The following is a 20,231-nucleotide window of genomic DNA, read 5'->3' on the forward strand; positions in this document are numbered from 1 at the left end:
ATATAATATATAATATATATAGTAGAATATGAGAATGTAACTAAATATATGTAATTAAAATGTAACGACTAGTGTAGAACAAAGTAGCGGAGTAAGAGCAGCATTTCTTCTTCACAAATCTACTCAAGTAAAAGTAAAAAGTATGGCTTAGTAAAACTAGTCTTAGAAGTACATTTTTCCTCAAAAAGTAAATGTAACGGGTTACGACCCACCTCTGGAGTTAATACAGTAAAAACATTTAAAATGACATATGTTAATAGTGTTGACAAATCTTGAGGAAAGTAATGTTTCCCAACCAGGATCTCACTAACGATTGGATAAACGGAATAGACAAATTCCAGCATTTCTTAACCCCCCTCCTTTATTTTGAAACCGAATAAAAGGAAACGGCTATTGGTCGCTCCCTCTCTCCGAGCTGTCAGTGAACGCCTCTCTCATCCTCTCCACACCCAGAACGAGAGCGCGCTGCCAGTGGAGAAACATCCCCAGCTCGAGCACGTTACGTCGGCTTGTCAACGAGGAGAAACCGCGGAAGCATCCGCTTTATCATCCGAAGATTATGGCGAAAGTCGCCGTATCTTTTTTGCTCTTTTGGCTCGTCTCTGGTCGCTGCTGCGCTCTCGCCGGAAAAGGTAGGAAAGGCAAAACCTAATATTGTAAACTCGCGTTTTTGCAACGCTTTTTTAAAGTTTATAAGCGGCGACAACTTTTGCCACTTACTGCTTTTTTTAATGGCGCTTGTTTGGGTCGTGAGTGTTTTTACTCCCTTGAGAGTTGCTGGTTAAACGGAGTGGACGTCACAATTAACGGGACAGGTGCTCAATTAGTCTTTGCCGGAAACGAACAGCTTGGCCGGAAAAGCAAATTCCTTAGAGACAAATAGATCCAAATGAGAATCAAATATGATACAGAAGTTGTATCCTCCAAAAAGAAAAAAAGTGTGTTTTACTTTCAGGCTGCCACTGACGGTGATAGACGTTCAATCTATTTTGACAGCCCCTCCCCGTTAAAACGAATTGGACGACTATTACAGTCTATTGCACTGTAGTATGTTCAAACATTTCTTTTACTTTGGAAGAAAATGGTCAATTTTTTTGCTGAAATCTGACACATTACAAAGCAAACCGCTGAACGAATGCTTTCCAATTAAAGTTGAGTTTTATTCGACTTTAGCGATTGCAAATCACTAACCAGACAAGAGTCATTTCAAGGGCCTCGTTATCTTTAAAAATATTTAAAAATCAACTTTTACCACAGTCATAGCTACATAAGTATTTATACAACTATAATTTTGACAGAAATTGCATTACAGTTGTACCTCTACATACGAAGTTAATTCGTTCCAGGACCTTGTTTGTAGGTAGAGTTGGTCATATGTCGAGCAGGAATTTCCCATAAGAATACATTATAATTCCATTAATTCATTCTACAGCCAGAAAACCTACACTAAATCCTTAATAACTGCTTTATAATTAATGTTGAGTTTTATTTGACTTTAGCAATTGCAAATCACTAACCAGACAAGAGTCATTTCAAGGGCCTCATCATCTTTAAAAATATTTAAAAATCAACTTTTACCACAGTCATAGCTACATAAGTATGTATACAAATATAATTTCGACAGAAATTGCATTACAGTGGTATCTCTACATACGAAGTTAATTTGTTCCAGGACCTTGTTTGTAGGTAGAAATGGTCATATGTCGTGCAGGATTTTCCCATAAGAATACATTATAATTCCATTAATTCGTTCCACAACTTGAAAACCTACACTAAATCCTTAATAACTGCTGCTGGTATTATTGCAAATAGCAATTACACAGGGCAAAACAAATAAATTATGAATACAAATTGGAATAATAATAATATAATAATAGTAATAATAATACCTTTTAATAATCTAACGAAACGGGTTCTAATGTGGCGGATGTGTTTTGCGTGGTGTACCTGAACGCACCACGTGGCTGATGTGAGAGTGAGACAGGACTTTATACTTTCACTTTTCATATTCAGCTGCAGCTGGCATATTGTGTTGCACAAGTTCTGAAATAAATGATTAAAAACCTGACAATTTTTTTGGTGATGTTACCAAAATAATAATTGTCACCTTAACTTATAAAGACTGGCGAACGGAGGTTGGAGGGGGACCGTCGAGCTCGTAGACATTCTACTACCATATTGTTGAGCCAGTTCATGGATGCTCACACCACCTTCATATTTTCCTATCGTTTCCATCTTCATTTCAATGGTAAGCCTCCTTTTTCCCTTTTTCACCACCTGCACTAACATTCTCGGAACCCGTGTTGTTTTCTCTCACAAGAAAATCCGCCGAGCGTCCATCTTGGAAAACGATGAATCTGCGGTGCTGTCATAAAACGTTGTATTTTGAGCTTGTCGTCGGATGTAGAAACAAATGAAAGTCAAATTTTATGTCGGAAGTTGAAAAGATCGTATGTCGAGGAACCACTGAATTTCTGTTTTTTACATCTTTGTTTTTTGTGCAATTTAATGTAAATTTGTATACCTTGTTACCTTGACTTTAAGGTGAATTATTCTAACTGAATAAAATCCTATTCATTCGTTCCAACTATGAAAAAAAAAGACATTTTTATTTGAATGTTTTAGTTAAAATAGAACTGTAACGTAAAACTTAAACAATAAAACATGACATAAATTAATGTAAAGAAATATACTGGTTTTATAGAGCGTAAGTTGGCATGGGTTGGCGCTGAATGATCACGTTTCTGTGCCATTGATGGTGATGACTGTCTCTGTAAATGGCTGGGAATGAGTAAAAAACTTCTAGGATTCAAACACACAAAAAAACTTTGGTTATGTTTCAATATGCTTGTATTCTAAAATTTCATTTAAAGAATTAAAAAAAAAAAAAATTAAGTGCCGCAAATTCAATTGAAACATTACCGGTAAAGTGCTTTATAAGCCTGGTGGGCTGCCAGGCTTTCCTTGTCCCCACCCTTGACTGGCGAAAACAGTGCTACACATGAGATGATTAAAAGTATATGTACATATTTTCATTGCAATTAGTGATATGTTTGAAAGCGCAATGGCAACATCTCGTTGTAGATATGTGACCTAACCTGTCGTAAGCCTCTGCCATTGCCCTGATTTGTATTGTTTTTTTAGTTAAAACTGAAGACTGTCCGTTTTACTAAGACTTATCTTTTAGTATTGTTAAAAATGACTTATGATAGCACATTCATAAAAGGCATAGGTTTGCATAGGGACGGTAGGGACCTAAACACTACCAACTTTTCAGAATGCTCAAATTGTCCCTACCAACTTTTAAGCAACCTTATTTGCTTTATATAATGTGTTCAGTTATATGGGTCATTTAGATTGTCTTCCCGTACATTGCAATGATAGAATTGACCCCATCATTATTAAATGAATTATTTTCATTATGTTCAGACTCACTGTACATTTACCACTTTTACACTTGCTGAATGTGCCAGTCCATGTTTTTTTCCTTAAACGCACGTTTGATTGTCTGATGACTTCACCCCCCCACGCACAGTCTCACAGTACAGAATTACGTTACATGTTGACATGCCCTCTTCCGCCCGCTTCAAAGAGGAGGGATATTAGAGGTTTTTTTTCAGCCAACAGCCGCTGTAAGTATTGTAAAAAGTCATATTTGTGAAGGTGGTAAACACACCACTAATTTGCTACTGAAAGTCCGACCTGCATCATTGTTAGCATTACCATTACAATAAACTGTGTGACTTTACTAACTTGAGTAGGAAGCTGGTTGAAGTGTCCTCCTGTATGTGTTTTCTACAATGTTAACATTAATTAAACTGAGAGAAATATAGTGAACTCTGCTCAGCTGTAAGAAATGTAGTGAACCAAGGTTTACCCCCTTCACTCCAGTTTTCATTTTTATTTTTTTAAGCAGCCCAAAGGAGCATTCATGTGTTAATCCTGAAGGAAGGCTCAATTTTTTATTTATTTTTGTTATTCCATGACTAAGAAGTTTTTTTGTTATATTTAATCTATTTAGACGGACAATTTTGGATGGTAATAAGAAAAATGTTTATTTTTTTTGCATTCCTGGATACTTAAGCGATGATTAACAAGTTTGTATTTCTTGTGTATGTTAACATAATTTGTGTTCAAATAATGCAATTTAAATTTGCTAATAAAATCCAGACATTCTAGAAGTTTTCAAAAATTTTTCTTTAGTAGTTTTTGAAAACAAAGGTTTGAATCAAACTGAACCGATACATATGCACTGCAAAAACCACCTCCTTAAAACTGAGGGGGTGGGGGGTGGGGGGGGGGGGTGGGGGTGGGGGGTTGGGAGACAAACAAACTTGTTTTCAGTGTAAATCTACTACGAATAAGTGAAATTATCTGCCAGTGCTTCAAGTACATTTTATTCAGATTTCTTGAAATAAGCAAAATAGCTAGCTGAAAATAATCTTAACAGATTTATTTTAAGCAAAATGTTTGTATATTAAATCTGAAAAAACTTGCTTGTCAGAAATGTTCTTATTTCAAGAATAGATATTGTTCAAAAGATTATTTGAAAGCATTTATTCTTGATTTAGGTGAAAAATGACAGACTTTTAGATGTATAGGCTTAATAAGAAAAAATGGTAATATTTGCTAAAAGTAAGTTGAAGAATTTGACGCATTAATCTGTTAAGTAGCCTTTAAAACTCAAAACAAGATGAAGAAAATTATTCGACTAGATTTAAGAAAAGTAATACGTTATGAATTTGCACTGTGAAAGTTGGTGCAAGTCAATACAGATTTATATTGCATTAATCATTTAGCCTATCAATTAATTAGATTCTTATTGGTGAGAAATGTAGCCCTGACGACCGGTCACCCAATCTGTTTCGTCTTATTAATGTCCCGTCCCCAGCAAAAAGAGTACATGCAGGTTATGCTGTTATATCATCCCTACCAATATTGAGACCAAACCTACGCCCTTGACATTCTTAGTCATCATTTAAATTGGCTGTAAATACAGTACTCATCTTTCAGTGTCATTGCCATTGACAACGCTAGACGTCCTGTTTATTTTGGACCGGGAGGGGCGAATGAACTAATGAATTGACATCTAGTGCTGTCATTTGCAGTTAAATTCCGTATACAATATATCAGCATAAATACTCTTATACTTTTCGATACTTTTGACAACTGAAGTGGCCACACAGCTCCCATAAATTTCTTTGATGATCAAGCAGTAATTTTCGCGTTATTTACTAAAAATATAATGGTGGTGGGTTTGAATCACTGACTGTAATGTGACGGCGATTATCCAACTCTGTCTTGGCTTTACTGTATAGTGTAACTGTATAAAATAAAGACAGCGAGACTGTTTGGATTGCATTGAGAGTAGTCATGGTCAAGTTATTACATTGAATCACGTCTACTCTTGAAAGCTACTGTCGAATTTTCTTCTCTTCCTGCTGTGAAAGCGCACGAATACACACATGCGGCAGCGGCAGCACAACTGCTGTGCCCATGAAAGGCAGGGACATTGTGTTAATTGGGTCTCTGGAGTAAGATTGCGGGGCTGACTGGCTGTCTGCATGCGCTAAGCCAAACACAATCATTATTTTCTTTGTTTATAAAAGCCCTCAATATGGATGTTAGCCAGAGGGAGAAGTGGCAGGATTTAGCTGTTATTTTCTAAGGAGACCACCCGTGCAATCGTCACTCTTTCACTCATTGGATTGAACATCTATTGCAGTTGGTGGCACTGACTTTTATAATTAGTTATGTAAAATACATCAAATACATACAATTTCATAAAAAAAAAAAAAAAAAAAAAAAAAAAAAACTCAAGTAAAATACGTACACTGCTGGCAAAAGTATTGGCACCTCTGCCATTCTGTCAGATAATGCTCTATTTCTCCCAGAAAATGATTGCATTTACAAATGCTTTGTTAATAATATCTTCATTTTTTTTTGCTTGCAATGAAAAAACACATAACAGAATGAAAAAAAAAAAAATTAAATCATAATCATTTTACAAACTCCAAAAATGGGCCGGCCAAAAGTATTGGCACGTGATTGGCATGTGATGCGTCTCTAATTTGTGTAACTAACAGCACCTGTTACTTCCTCTTCTACCCGTAGTATCCGTCGGCGTCTGAATAAAAAGGGACTCTATGGTAGGATACCCAGGAAGACCCAACTTCTGACCCAAAGACATAAAAAAGCCAGGCTGGAGTTTGCCAAAACTTACCTGAGAAAGCCAAAAACATTTTGGAAGAATATTCTCTGGTCAGATGAGACAAAAGTAGAGCTTTTTGGGAAAAGGCATCAACATAGAGTTTACAGGGAAAAAAAACGAGGCCTTCAAAGAAAAGAGCACGGTCCCCACAGTCATACATGGTGGAGGTTCCCAGATGTTTTGGGGTTGCCTTGCTACCTCTGGCACTGGACTGCTTGTCCGTGTGCATGGCATTATGAAGTCTGAAGACTACCACCAAATTTTGCAGCATCATGTAGGGCACAGTGTGAGAAAGCTGGGTCTCCATTGGAGGTCATGGATCTTCCAGCAGGACAATGACCCAAAACACACTTCAAAAAGCACTAGAAAATGGTTTGAGAGAAAGCACTGGAGACTTCTAAAGTGGCCAGCAATGAGTCCAGACCTGTATCCCAGAGAACACCTGTGGAGAGATCTGAAAATAGCAGTTCAAATCCCAGAGAGCTGGAGCAGTTTGCCAAAGAAGAATAGTCTAAAATTTCAGCAGAGCATTGTAAGAAATTCATTGATGGATACCGGAAGTGGTTGTTCGCAGTTATTTTGTTTAAAGGTTGTCCTACCAAGTATTAGGCTAAGGGTCCCAATACTTTTGTCCGGCCCATTTTTGGAGTTTTGTGTAAAATGATAATGATTTAATTTTTTTTCTCATTCTTTTGTGTTTTTTCATTGCAAGCAAAATAAATGTTATTACTACCATATAAGTTATTACTGCCAAAGCATTTGTAATTGCAATCATTTTCTGGCAGGAATTTAGCATTATCTGACAGGATTGCAGGGGTGCCAAAACTGCCAATACTCTTGGCCAGCAGTGTAGGCAAACTGCAGTTTTTGGAAAATGTAAAAAGGTTGTCCGCCCAATTGCCTGCCTGAGCGGTCCACTGTCCGACAAAGCCAAGGCACCCCTTCCCTGCAAACACTCACAATGCTAATTGGAGCAATCCAACCATGTGGTTTTGCAAGTGTGAATGGGAATGACTTCAGGACCTCAATGCTCACAAAAGATATGCTGATTAGGGTCAGATGACCCCTCTCTGGATACAAAAGGGATTTGTATCAAATGATCCACCCTTAGCAGTTCTAGTAAATAATCAATAGCTGCAGCCGTAATATATTCGTAGCAGACACATGGAGCAATCAATCTAATTTGCCAGGTTGCCCCCAAAAAGCAAAGACTACACAAATCAGAGAATACATATCGTTTTGAATGACCTTGTGTTAAATTTGCCGTGCGGGTATCGATAAATATCGTCATATCGTACAGTGCTAACACGAGCCCGTAAAACTTTGAAATCGAAGGAAAGAAAAGGGACTGAAAAATCACGAGGAAGGCCGTCGAAACTCCCAGAGAGCGATGAGAGTTGCGGATGACGAAACACTTTCTTTGGCTATGACAATTTCGCCTCCCGAATGGCATCAGCTCAGTCAAGCAGATCAGTGAAGAGCGATGCGCCGTCAAAAGAAGAGAGGAAGACAGACAGGGGAGAAAAACAAAGTGAGAAAGATGAGGGGAGACACTCGGGAGAGTGAATGAGCGTAAAGATGGGGGGGAGCAACAGCGTCAAGGTAGGGCAGAGCAACTCCCAGCAGGCCTTGTCTAACCAGCACAGAAGAGAAGCACCTGAGTTATGCCTCTCCGCTCCATGTCAGCGACTGGATTTATGTTCCAGTAGGGATAAAGCAGCTCCATGGCTCTGTTGAAAAGACGGCCATAAATCTGATCTGCTTTCAATTGCCTTGCCTCCCTTTAGTCTTCTCTTCACAGTGTATGGAAATCCTGTCCTTTTTTTTGTACTCATCGGTTCTGGTCTCCAGCACGCCAAAGTCTTTGTCTCTTGTAAACATTATTCTGCCGAGCTCGTCAAGCTGCCGAAGGCGTTGTCGGCACTTATACACAAAGCTTGCGGAACAATGCGGCCTTGATGTCTCTCTCTTCTAAGGCAAAATCATTTGATTTTAAAATAACACCCACTTTGAAAAGCGTTATCTGTTCTCTGACAGTGGGTGGGAGGCAATGCGGGTAACTTGCAGCAAGATGAATGAAGAGGCAGGTGGCCTTGACATCAGGTGCATTTGGCAACCACAGTGGGGTTGATATTAACTCATTGGCTACCATTGATGGAAGCAGGTTTAAAATCAATTTGAACTCTGCAGAAAATGAATGTTTTTTTGTTGTTGTTATTATTATTATTTGTTAAAAGATTTTTTACTATTGTTATTGTATAAAAAATAATTCCTTATTTTTTTTTTTATACAATCTCATGTTTCAGTCCTGCAATGACCTATGGATTAACTTGAGTAATTTGAAAAAAGCTTCAAATCAAAATTTGCTGCTTCAAGGATTCGTTTAATTTAGAGTAGCATTGTCATGGTTTGTTTTGAAAGTGTTTGCTTTTAGTTTTATTGATTTGGGTGGATAAACTACCCTCTAGTGGCAACAGTGAATATGACATTAAATGTTTTTTTTCTTTTCTTTTTTTTTTTTTTAAACATTTGTTGATATCATGACCCTGGCATATTGTGGTGCATCGCATCTTGGGTTTAGTTGTGTCGTCCCATCCCTAATACACACACAGTCCTGTTTATATAATCCCCATTGTACATGAATCCACAGCTACACGTGTGTGTGTGTATTTGTTGCAACAAACCTTGTTTTGCATTCATATATGTGGAGAAGACTGACAAGTTGTTTCAAACAAGTGTGTTTATGCAAATCCACTGCCTAATTAGGATGTTAATTACCCTGCAAGGCTAATTAGAATATGTCTGATGAGGCGTAAGGTGGAGGAGAGAAATACAAGGGCCACGAATGCGTAATGCTCTGTTTGTTTGGTGTTGAGAGAGGAACTGTTTTTGAATGGTGCAAGTGTTTGTGTTGTTGCCTGTGACACCGGCTGATCCACCGGCTTGACTGAATGAGCTGCATCTGCATGTCTAGAGCCACGCAGGGATGATTAAGCTGTGATAGAGGCCCCGCATAGACCAGGGGTGTCAAACTCAATTTGGTTCGCCGGCCCCAATCATGGCAATTAGATTGCAAGTGGGTTGGACCAGTATATTTTTGGCCAAATAAGAATAACAACAACTCACTTTCACCACCCATTTTTCAAAATACATGAATACACGTATATCTTCACAATAGTAACATAAATACATATTAAAATGTACTGATGATGATCTTGTTGTAAATCATTTTTAAAAGCAATAAAACAATCTCAACAAAAATTAATGCAATTTAACAACACCTTGATGTATGTGCCTAACGCTTGATGGCTGCCAGCCCTCTTCGTCAAAACGATTGATGTATTAGGGGTGTCCTGATCCAATCACGTGATTGGAAAACTGGGCTGATCGCGCCATTTTTCAGAGGATCGGAATCGGGTGAAAAGGATCGGGATTTTAATTTTAAAATGTTGTAATGTTATTCTGCTTCATGCTCGTACAGCGCCACAGCCTGTCACCCTCCCTCCTGCTAAGCAGTGCAGCCAAACGCTTGATGGCTGCCAGCCCTCTTCGTCAAAACGATTGATGTATTAGGGGTGTCCTGATCCAATCACGTGATTGGAAAACTGGGCTGATCGCGCCATTTTTCAGAGGATCGGAATCGGGTGAAAAGGATCGGGATTTTAATTTTAAAATGTTGTAATGTTATTCTGCTTCATGCTCGTACACCGCCACAGCCTGTCACCCTCACTCCTGCTAAGCAGTGCAGCCAAACTGTCCAGCTTGCGTTTGGTACTTAAAGTTAACGATGATTGACAGGTTTGTTGCTTTGATCTTGCCAGAGAAATGTGGTAGCGCTACGATCAAAGGACCAAATGTGTCAATCATCATTAAACTTGCATAAGAGTGCTATGGCAACTCATTGTGTAAGTGAGTAAGTGCTGTTCTCAGCAGCATGAGCGGATTTGAATGGACTCACTCAATGAAGCATTTAATAAAGACAAGCATTTTTCTACGTTATTCTTGTTTAAAAATAATTCACATTATCAAGGCGGCACGGTGGGTTAGTAACATGCTTGGACTCGGGTGCAAAAATATGCGATTGGAACATCCCTGATGTCTATCCTTGTCAATGGCTGATAAGGTGCTGAATACTATGAAATAGCTCCTGGTAGTGATGTCACGAGGTGCGCCGAGCCTTCGAAGCGTGTGTCGAGTAATGAAGGGACATTTCCGCGAAGAGCGTACCGAGGCTCGCTTCATTTAGGGGAGGTTCCCAAAATGATGACGTCCGAAGCCTCACTACCCAGCTGTACAACGTGATTGCTTCCGGGAGTGGTTTAGATTTGCTGCGCGGTTTGACAGTTCACTACAGTCTATCAACACCTCTGGCTGCATTCAAAATGTGGGTGTTTGAAGGAAAGTTGCGATCAAGTGAGAGTTTGGCTAATGGAGGTGGTTTGGAGAGTGAAAAGTTTAAGTGAGTTGAGAGAAGGGTACAGTAGTTCATACTTGGATGGAACTAGCAGGAAAGAGGGCTTCCTTTCTGTGGATTTTTTTTTCAATAAAACGAATGAAAATTCCCACCATCAGTTAGCTACATCAATGCCCAAAATACACAAGCATAATTAGTGCCCTTATTCATATTACACAAGCGCGTTTACGGTTCTCTCACTGATTATGTGTAACGGGTACACTCAGGTTTGTTGGCTTCTGGCTTGGTGGTCATAGCATCCGCCTACCGTGCTGTATGTGTTGTACGCGTGGATTCGAGTCCTGTCTCGGGCAAATGGGACGGATTCATGCAACACCAGCTACATACGCACATGTCATTTTCAGGAAAAAAAAAAGCATTGCACAACCTGCCACATTGATGGAATCATTTTCACACGTACACCCACTACATTAAAAAATATATATTGTAAGTTTCATTTCATGACTGTGTATGACTGTGACTGCATGTGGCCACTCCTCTTACTGGACCCAAAAGTTCATACGTTTATATGTATAATTTGTTGCACGTTGATTTTTGGGGAGCTGCTTGGCACTGCTGACCTACAGGATATATATCAATTATTTTTATGACTGTGAGGTACTGTTTATGTCTATGTGTGTGTTTTTGTTTCATATGTATAGGTCCTTTGTTTTTTTTTTTTTCTTTTTGATTCAGGGGTTACTGCCCCCCATACATTATGGTCACTTAGGTTATGAGTTTGATCCCATTGCTGAAGATGTATGCCAAATTTAACTTCTGTGACAGGAAAACAATTAAAAGAAAGTTGAAGAAAAAATATACATACTTATGTGATAATCTATGTACATCGAGGATTTGGTGAGACAATATTTTGCTAAATAATACCTTCCCAACAGACACACACACAAAAATTAACGAATCACCCATGTGGTTGGGAGACAAATGACTGTGATTATACACTTAGCCAGTAGGTGGTTCCGTGGACACATGAAGATACGAGAAATGAACCCTTTCTCGAAACAACTGGCTCAAGTGGTGCAATGCCTCATGAGGCTTCATTTCACCATCACTAGCCCCTGGATCCAAGTCACCTGATTTTGAGCATCTCCCATTACCAATCCCGATTTCCAGATGTAAATGTAGTGGACCAAACATACACACAAGGACACCTTAGGTGAAAATTCAATTTAGTAAAGTCACCGAAAAAAACCCAAAAAACCAACACTTTAACAAAATGTCTCGGGCCCAACATAAACGAGGTCAACATAACAATAGGCTCAACCAAACTGACCTTCAGACGCATCTCTGTGGCCGTTTAAATCAGGGCGGACTCTACTAACGACCACCTGAGGGAGGTATGATAACAAATTAACCAATCATTGTCAACTTACAACAGATGAAAAAAAGACATACATCAACTTCAAACAATAAATTAACTAATGTGCATTTAAATAAGCATTGGAAAAATTACCCCAAACAATCCTACATAAATGAACTCAAACTCAAAAAAATGGGTCTGAGCAATTGATTAGACATTAATTGCGATTAATCGCATGTAATAAACTGTGATTAATAGGGATGGGAACCTCTGGGTACCTTACGATACAATTTGCGATACAACTCTTGTGATATAGGGATATAACATTTAGCAGCACATGGGTCAGGAAATCATTCTTTGACATTGTACAATACCACTAAACAGAAAACCATCCTTCTACTGTAAATTAAAACAAGTTTATCACTTGTAGATATCCAGTCCATTTGAAGTGGGAGGGTGGCAGAAAATAACCACTTCTCTTCATTCCCTCTTCAAACAGATCTATGGCCATCAGTGACAGCGAAGGAGTTCATTTTGGGGCATTTCATGTAGCCTTCTGCCAATTACCGGTTTCAAGGTATACCGTGGTATGAAAACGTCACGGTTTCAAAACCGCAAACAATTTCCTTCATACCGTCCCTAAGTTATTAGCTATTTTCTATGTCCCAAAAATGCAGGGAGAAATCACTCGCTTCCAGCTGCAAGGCTCAACCCTCCACCACCAGTTGTTGCTCAGTGTCAGTGAATCAGCTGTGCTACACGATGGCTGGAGGAGGTGAAACTCCTGAGCTTTTCCCCCCATTAAAGAAAACGAAATCGCTGGTATGGGAATACTTCAGCTACGGAAAAGTTACAGACAGCTGTGGCTTAGAGGAGGAGGGCCAACTGACATGTAAAACATGTTTGCTGAGGCAAACCTTCAATATGCTTTCGCATTTATAGAAAAATTAAAGGTTATTTCCCCACCAGCAACGAGAGGCAACTCCAGCATGTTTAGTGTGTCTAGCGGTGGTAAAACGTGGTGTTTTTTCCTATGGCAACTGTCTGTGTTGAGAAAGAGAGAGAGTGTGTGTGTGTGTGTATAATGTAAACATGATATGAGTCATACACACGTGCTTTATACAGAAAATGATTCAATTATTTTTGTTCTGGTGGTAATTATGTTGCGCTATGGCTGTAGGTTTAGGCTCACCTAAAGGATTGCATTTTTTATTTTATTTAGAATATTTGTTATTTATTTGTTTAAAAAAAAAAAAAAGGTATTTTAACTTTACATTATACATATAAAAGGTGACTTAAAATCAACAGAAAGTGACCTGTAAATGCCCTAAAATGAACAGGATGCCGATAACCCTTTGGGACACAATGTATCGCGATACACATACAGTATATCACCATTGTGATTTATTGTCTCGTGACTACTCGAAATTGCTAATCAATTCAACATTAGCTTTGAGCACTTTTAATTTTTTAAATGTGTGGTCATTGTGTTAAAGAAATAATAATCTATATTAACTTAGTAGGAATAAACTAATGCACTGTTAAAATAATTCACTGTTAATTAATTGAATATAAATTGGAGTTGACTTGCCCAGCCTAAAAAAAAAAAAAAAAAATTGAATAAAAACCCAATCTTTCTCACCCTATTCCGATCCTCTTAAAGTTATGTAATTGGCCTGATTTCAGATCATGTGATTGCATCACATTGCTAATGAAAATACAATAATGAATATTAATAGATAAAAAAGAAGGTTCCATTGCAATTTCTCTATAAATTGCATTGCATTGTTGTTGAGACCTTATGCATATTTTTAACTCATTGGCTGCCACTGATTGTCAATGGCACTGAACAATGAGCATTCACAGCCAGTCCTCCCATTTGAGAGAAAGTGGACATCTTGGCAATGAGTTAAATTACCAAAAAAACACTTGCCTTTAACCATGACCGGCTATGCTAGTAAGCATTTGTAACGCGTGGCAGGGCAGGATGCATGCATAAAAAGTAAAAAAATGGAGCAGACTTCCACTTATGCACTTTTATTACACAAAATAATGAATAAATCCAGCTCGACCACTCTTCACTAGGGAGTACAACGGTATGCGCACATGCGGTCACAATGAACTCCGACATAAAGCAGAAGAAGAAACCGCACATATAAAAGCCAGATCAAAAAGCCATTTTTGGAAAGCCAAATCAAATTATTATCTCTCTGCCCTCTCTGCTTCTGACAACCCTGTTAAATTCTGGAAAACAATTTCATCTCTAAAGAATTCACCTAAGCCACATCTCCCTCCACATATCACTCAAGCAGCTGCTCATACTTCTGATAAATTATCTATGGTTGAAATATTCAACAATCACTTCCTGTCCTCTGGTCTCATATACAGTAATTCCTCCATGTCAACTCAAAGCAATGATCATAACGTTCCTCTAGACGGAGCCCTTAATTCGCAAATCAACTCTCAACCCAAATTTTCGTTCTCCTTATTTCAAAGTTCCGATGTTTTTAAAATTTTGAGTAAAGCGAAGGCTTCCAAAAATGCTGGTGCAGATCATCTAGATCCATATCTTCTGCAATTAAATGCTCATTTTATCAGTCCATATTTAGCTCACAATTTTAACCAAACCCTTCTTCCCGGCATCATCCCAACCTCTTGGAAAATTGCGACTGTAATCCCGCTACATAAAAACATTGACATCTCTGACCTCAATAATTACTGTCCAATATCCAAGCTTCCGTTTTTATCCAAAATTCTTGAATCTTTGATCAAAACTCAACTACGTTCTTTTATTGACTCATCTAACATACTTCAGCCGCAACAGTCTGGTTTTCGCCCAGGTCACAGTACAATTACAGCTACAGTCTCTGTCCTAAATAACATTGTCTCCCTTCTTGATAATAAACAGTTCTGTGCTGCTCTTTTCATTGATCTTTCAAAAGCATTCGATACAGTTGATCATAAAATTCTACTTCATAAATTGCAGGCCATAGGCTTGGATGTTAATGCCCTCAACTGGTTTAAGTCCTACCTTACAGACAGAATACAAACTGTTGCTGCTGCTGGTGTTCAATCAAGTCCACTTACGATTAAAAATGGGGTGCCGCAGGGGTCTGTCCTTGGACCACTCCTTTTTACGTTATACATTAATAATATTTTTCTTCCTAATCAACATTGTAATGTCCACTTTTTTGCTGATGATTGTATTCTATATGCACCCGGTTCTTCCCCAGCTCTTGCTCTGACTCAATTACAAACTGATTTTGATTGTTTACAAATATCTCTTCATAATCACAGATTAAGTTTTAAATGCTGAAAAAACTAAATACATGGTTTTCTCCACTTCCACCATTACTGACAATGACTTACCCGGAATCAAATCCCTAAATGGTACTCAAATTACTCTCATTGATTCATACAAATACTTAGGAATTTTGATTAACAGTAATTTATCATTGAAAACTAATCACCTAATCCGTAAATTTAATTTTAAACTTAGCTTCCTGTATAGAATCAAAGGCTGTCTGTCAACTTCTAACCGAAAAACCATTGTATTATCTTCTTTTGTTTTTGTTCTTGATTATGGGGACGTCTTGTACTGTCATGCAGCTCCATCAACTCTTCAACAGTTAAACCCGGTTTATCACAGTGCACTACCTTTCATCACCAATGACAATTTCTGCACTCATCATTGTACCCTGTATCAAAACGTTGGTTGGTCCTCACTACAGTCAAGAAGAAATATCCACATCATGTTATTCATGTCTCACCAGTAGGTAGATGGCAATGTAGTGTAAAGCGCTTTGAGTACTTGAGTGCTTGAGAGGAAGAAAAGTGCTATACAAGTATAAAACCATATATCTATAAGGCTTTACTGTGCAAACTTCCTAACTACCTCACATCTCTCCTGTCATTCAAATCCAGTAACTACAAAACACGATCATCCAACTACTTAACCCTAAACATCCCACTCACACGCGCTAATGTTGGCAGAACTGGCTTTAGCTACTATGCTCCTCTTAAATGGAATGAATTGCAATCTACTCTTAAACTACAGTCAATCATTCATCTTGGTGATTTTAAATCTCTTTCGTCTGATGTTTTCACTGATTATTTTAACTGTTTCCGTTAGTGTATTTTGTGTTGTTTGGTATTTGTGAATGTTTTTTGTGCTCAGATCTCTCTTGTAAAAGAGATATTAATCTCAATGAGACTGCCTGATAAAATAAAAATTAAATAAAAAATAAAAAATGTAGAAAGAGGCGTCATCGTGTGGTGGATGTCGTAAGGAACCCAGAGGTGACAGTTACACACAAACGATCTTAGCATAGCTAGCAAAGTCACGATAAAGTTAATTTTTCCTCTTAAAGTATGAAAATCACAATGCTGTTATTACTTCTGGATAATAAAAAGCCTAAAATATTAAACCGCTTCATCTCTAGTTGTGTGTTTTTATTGCTGCATGCTTTCTTGCGGAAGATTTTCCTGACTCAATCTTTTCATTGTAATTCCAGCCCAAGCTCATAAGCCTTCTTTGTATTTCTCCTGTCACTAAAATGTGTTTTAGTACACACACAGACTCAAAGAAATCTCTTTTCATTTTACCCTGAACCTGAACTGAGTCATCTCCTTTTTTTTTATGTTGTCCTATGCGCCTCGCTTGTGTAGTCGGTCCAAAGCTGCAGTCTGAGGCTTTCAAATAGCTTTATATTTTCTCCTCCCATAGAAAGCACAAACAAGAGCATATTTGCTTTTGTGAGAATTGATGCTGGAAATGTTTTACAAGCGTACGTTTGTGTCCATGTTTCAGAGAGGCGGGGAGTATTTTTACAGCAAAAACAAATCACTTGTAGGACCAAATATGATTTCGGAAGACATTACAATGTCTATCTGATCTTGGCGTGTGGTTCGGTTTTCCACTTTCGCTTGCTTGCGCACACCTGGGTGCCTGCAGCAGTTGCATTTGAAGTGCAAGAAAAAAAAGATGGATTAGATGGAGTAGACAGGAAAAATGAAAGGCTGTCCTCCAAAAAGACGCTCGAGTTATCTGGTGTTTTTTTTTTTTTTTGGACTCAACATCACCTCAATGACTCTTATTCGAACAGCAGGTCAGGTCACTCGATATGATGTTCTTTTGTCATCAGCCTTCACGTTGTATCTTCTTTCTTTTCTAAAAGAGAGCACCCCCCCCTCCCGTTTTATTCAAATAATGTAAGTAAAAAAAATGAGATTTTTTTTTCATTTTTTTCTCCCTAATTTAAAATGGATAAATACACATAAGAAATAATAAGCCTCCCTTTCCCTGTGATAGGCTGGGAACCGATTCAGGGTGTATCCTGCCAACTGCCCCTAGCTAGCTGGCAAGGGCAGACTGGCATACGGGGATACCGGGGTTACTGTTTACTATATAATTACTGTCCAAAATGTCAGTTTTTTTCAACAAGGTATTTGTGTTGTTGGCTTCCAAGACCGTCCATGATGTGGGCCGGTCTTTCAATGACTCCTGGGCCACTCCCCACTCCCAGTCTACCCCTACTAGCTGGGATAAGCTCCAGCACCCCCATGACCCTCATGAAGATAAGATGAAACAGCTTTTTTCCGGTAAGAATTAGAGTTGGAAATCTTAGGGCACCTAACAATTTGATTACGATTCAGAGGCTACGATTCGATTATAAATCGATTATTAATGCACCTCCCAGCTATTAGCTGCTTTTTAATTTTTCGTAGATTAGTTGTACGAAAATCCTCTCAGGCTTTAAGTGTACCACGGATAGAAAGACATGCAGTACTTAAAAGATACATATTAGTACGAGTTATAATAATTTGATATTAAAACCCCTCTTAATGTTTTCGTTTTAATATAATTTGCAAAATTTTAAATAAAAAAAATAAACTAGTAGCTCGCCAATGTTGTTGACATTGCAGGGCGGTGACGTCACATGGCCACGCTGCCGTACTTCACAGTGTTACTCTTTAACTATGTAAAGTAGTGATTGAAATACACCACAAGGTGTTAATGGCGAGTTTCAAATTAATAAGAGATCAAGCCAATGAGTGCGTTTGGTTCCTCGACGGATGCCGTAGTTTCCTGTTTAGTGTGGGTCCACTGTGATTTACGTTCATTTGAGTGTTGCCTTCACAACAAACAAGACTCCTGATAATGGCTCCCAGCATCATGGTTTGTATATTGTGACTAACTATTGCCATTCAGTGTATTTGTTGAGCTAAACAAGTTGGTCAAATGTTTAAATAGAGTTTGACCAGTCTGAGTATGTTTTATGTGTGTTTTGCATCTCTATTTTGTGAATTTGTGAATGGCAGTTCTCTTTGCATTGTTATTTAACCGTGTGAGAATAGGACCTCATAAATATTGAAAAACTTTTCTTTTTGTGAACATGTTTTTTTGGAGAGATATGATTATTTTTGTTGTATTTTCACTATATGATACTTACGTTGGTGTGAAGGAGTTGCCGAAGCCTATGCCAATACACGGCGCGCCTGTGTCCACTTTCCTTTATCTCTGCCTTACACCCTACTGTGGATTAAAGGAAAACTACGGCATCAGTCAAAGGACAAAACACACTCATTAGCTTGATCCCTAATTAATTTAAAACTCGCCATTGACACCTTGTGGCGTATTTAAATCACTACCTTACATAATTAAAGAGTGACATGTTTTTTTTTCTTCTTTTTTAAAAGAGTGACACGTGGAATTCCGGCAGCGTGGCCATGAGACGTCACCGCCCTGCGACTCAACAACAATGGCAACCTACTAGTTAAAATAGTTTAACAAATTTTATTGAAACAAAAACATTAAGAGGGGTTTTAATATCAAATTATAATAACTCGTGCTAAGATTTATCTTTTAAGAACTACATGTCCTTCTGTCCGTGGTTCCCTTTAAATAAGCTACTATTTCAGTATCAAGTTAACAGTTCAAAACAGTAAATAAAATACTCAAGTCCCCATTCTGTATCAGCAGCTTTAAACTACTTTCAATTAATTTGATGTTGTGCTGTTTGCAATAAATGGGCGAGGGGGCTGCGCGACATCACTCGAATAAATCTCAAAAACGATAGCACCACAAAAAAAATTTTTTTTACAGCACAAACGTACGACAAATGATTGACGCCATTTAATCAAATCAGCTGTTTGACTTGAATATCTCCTAAAAAATTTTTGCAGCAAAAACCTAGCACAAACGAATGAAATATTTTTCTATAAATTTGCGTCTTATGGGGGGCCAACTTCATGAAGTTCTGTAAATGACCCTAAAATCAACACGAAGTGACCTGGAAACGCCCTAAAATTTACATGAAATGATAAAAAATGTACGGGTAGCTACCCGCAAGTAAAGTGAGTCATCACCTGCCCCTGACAACGATAGACATCCAATTCATTTACACAGGGCAGACTGGCTGTGAATGCTTATCTTTAAGTGCCATTGATGGAGCCAGATGTCCAATTCATTTTGACTTCCCAATCAAAATGAATTGGATGTTTCGCTCAAAGCTACTCCAAGCTAGCAATTTACTTGGTTGACACCACAACCCGAATCCTCGCTGCAAGTCATAATTTTTTGGATTAACGGCGCAAAAGCTAACTACTTCGCTCATCTCCAACCAGTTTATTGAGTATTCTCAGACCTGCGGGGATGTATAGCGAATATCACTTTGAGATCTTCAATACAAACAAACACAAACAACCACATACTTTGTTTTTATTTATTTATTTATTTATTTATTTATTTTATCTGTTTGGACTGACCAAAAGCAATTGAACCAAGAAGTGCTAAATCTGAACTCGGAGTGACTTTGTAGCTGCAGGCTTGCAAGATAACAGCACTTTGTGTTTGCGAATCTGGTGGAAATACTTACCGCCACGCTCTACTGTAGCGAGCCTTGCCTTTGGCCCCGGCGCCGACTCCCTCCCTGGTTCCCTCCTGCACAATTACACTCCCCCGCCCACTCGCATCCACTAAGCAGCTCCTCAGCTACTGTAATAAAGCTGCTGTCCTTCCTGGTAATGGGGATCAGCTGCGGGTGAAGTGTGCCAAGATGGCTCCGCCGCAAAAGATCAGTGGCGAGAATGGCCAACTTACTTATTTTGTTAACCTCTTTTGACCTTGATCTCGTTACACTGGGACCATTGATAGGCTCGCTAGGCTAGCGTGGTGGCAGCGGTAGTGAAAGGCAATACAATATTAAAGAGCTACACTGTTCACTTCTCAAGCATCGTGTCTGTATTTA

The 20,231-nt window shown here is 38.5% G+C and overlaps 1 protein-coding gene across 1 annotated transcript in view; it reads left to right on the forward strand.

Moving 5' to 3' along the window:
* Positions 1–405: 405 nt before the first annotated feature.
* The window catches only part of clstn2a (calsyntenin 2a), a 369,961-nt gene continuing 350,135 nt past the window's right edge, over positions 406–20,231 (forward strand). Inside the window, exon 1 of the mRNA XM_057857289.1 lies at positions 406–632. Within this exon, the coding sequence (XP_057713272.1) occupies positions 560–632 (73 nt within the window). The 5' untranslated portion in view covers positions 406–559. The remainder of the gene's footprint in view (positions 633–20,231) is intronic.

Source organism: Corythoichthys intestinalis, chromosome 14 (genome assembly GCF_030265065.1).
Source record: "Corythoichthys intestinalis isolate RoL2023-P3 chromosome 14, ASM3026506v1, whole genome shotgun sequence".
NCBI classification, from domain to species: Eukaryota; Metazoa; Chordata; class Actinopteri; order Syngnathiformes; family Syngnathidae; genus Corythoichthys; species Corythoichthys intestinalis.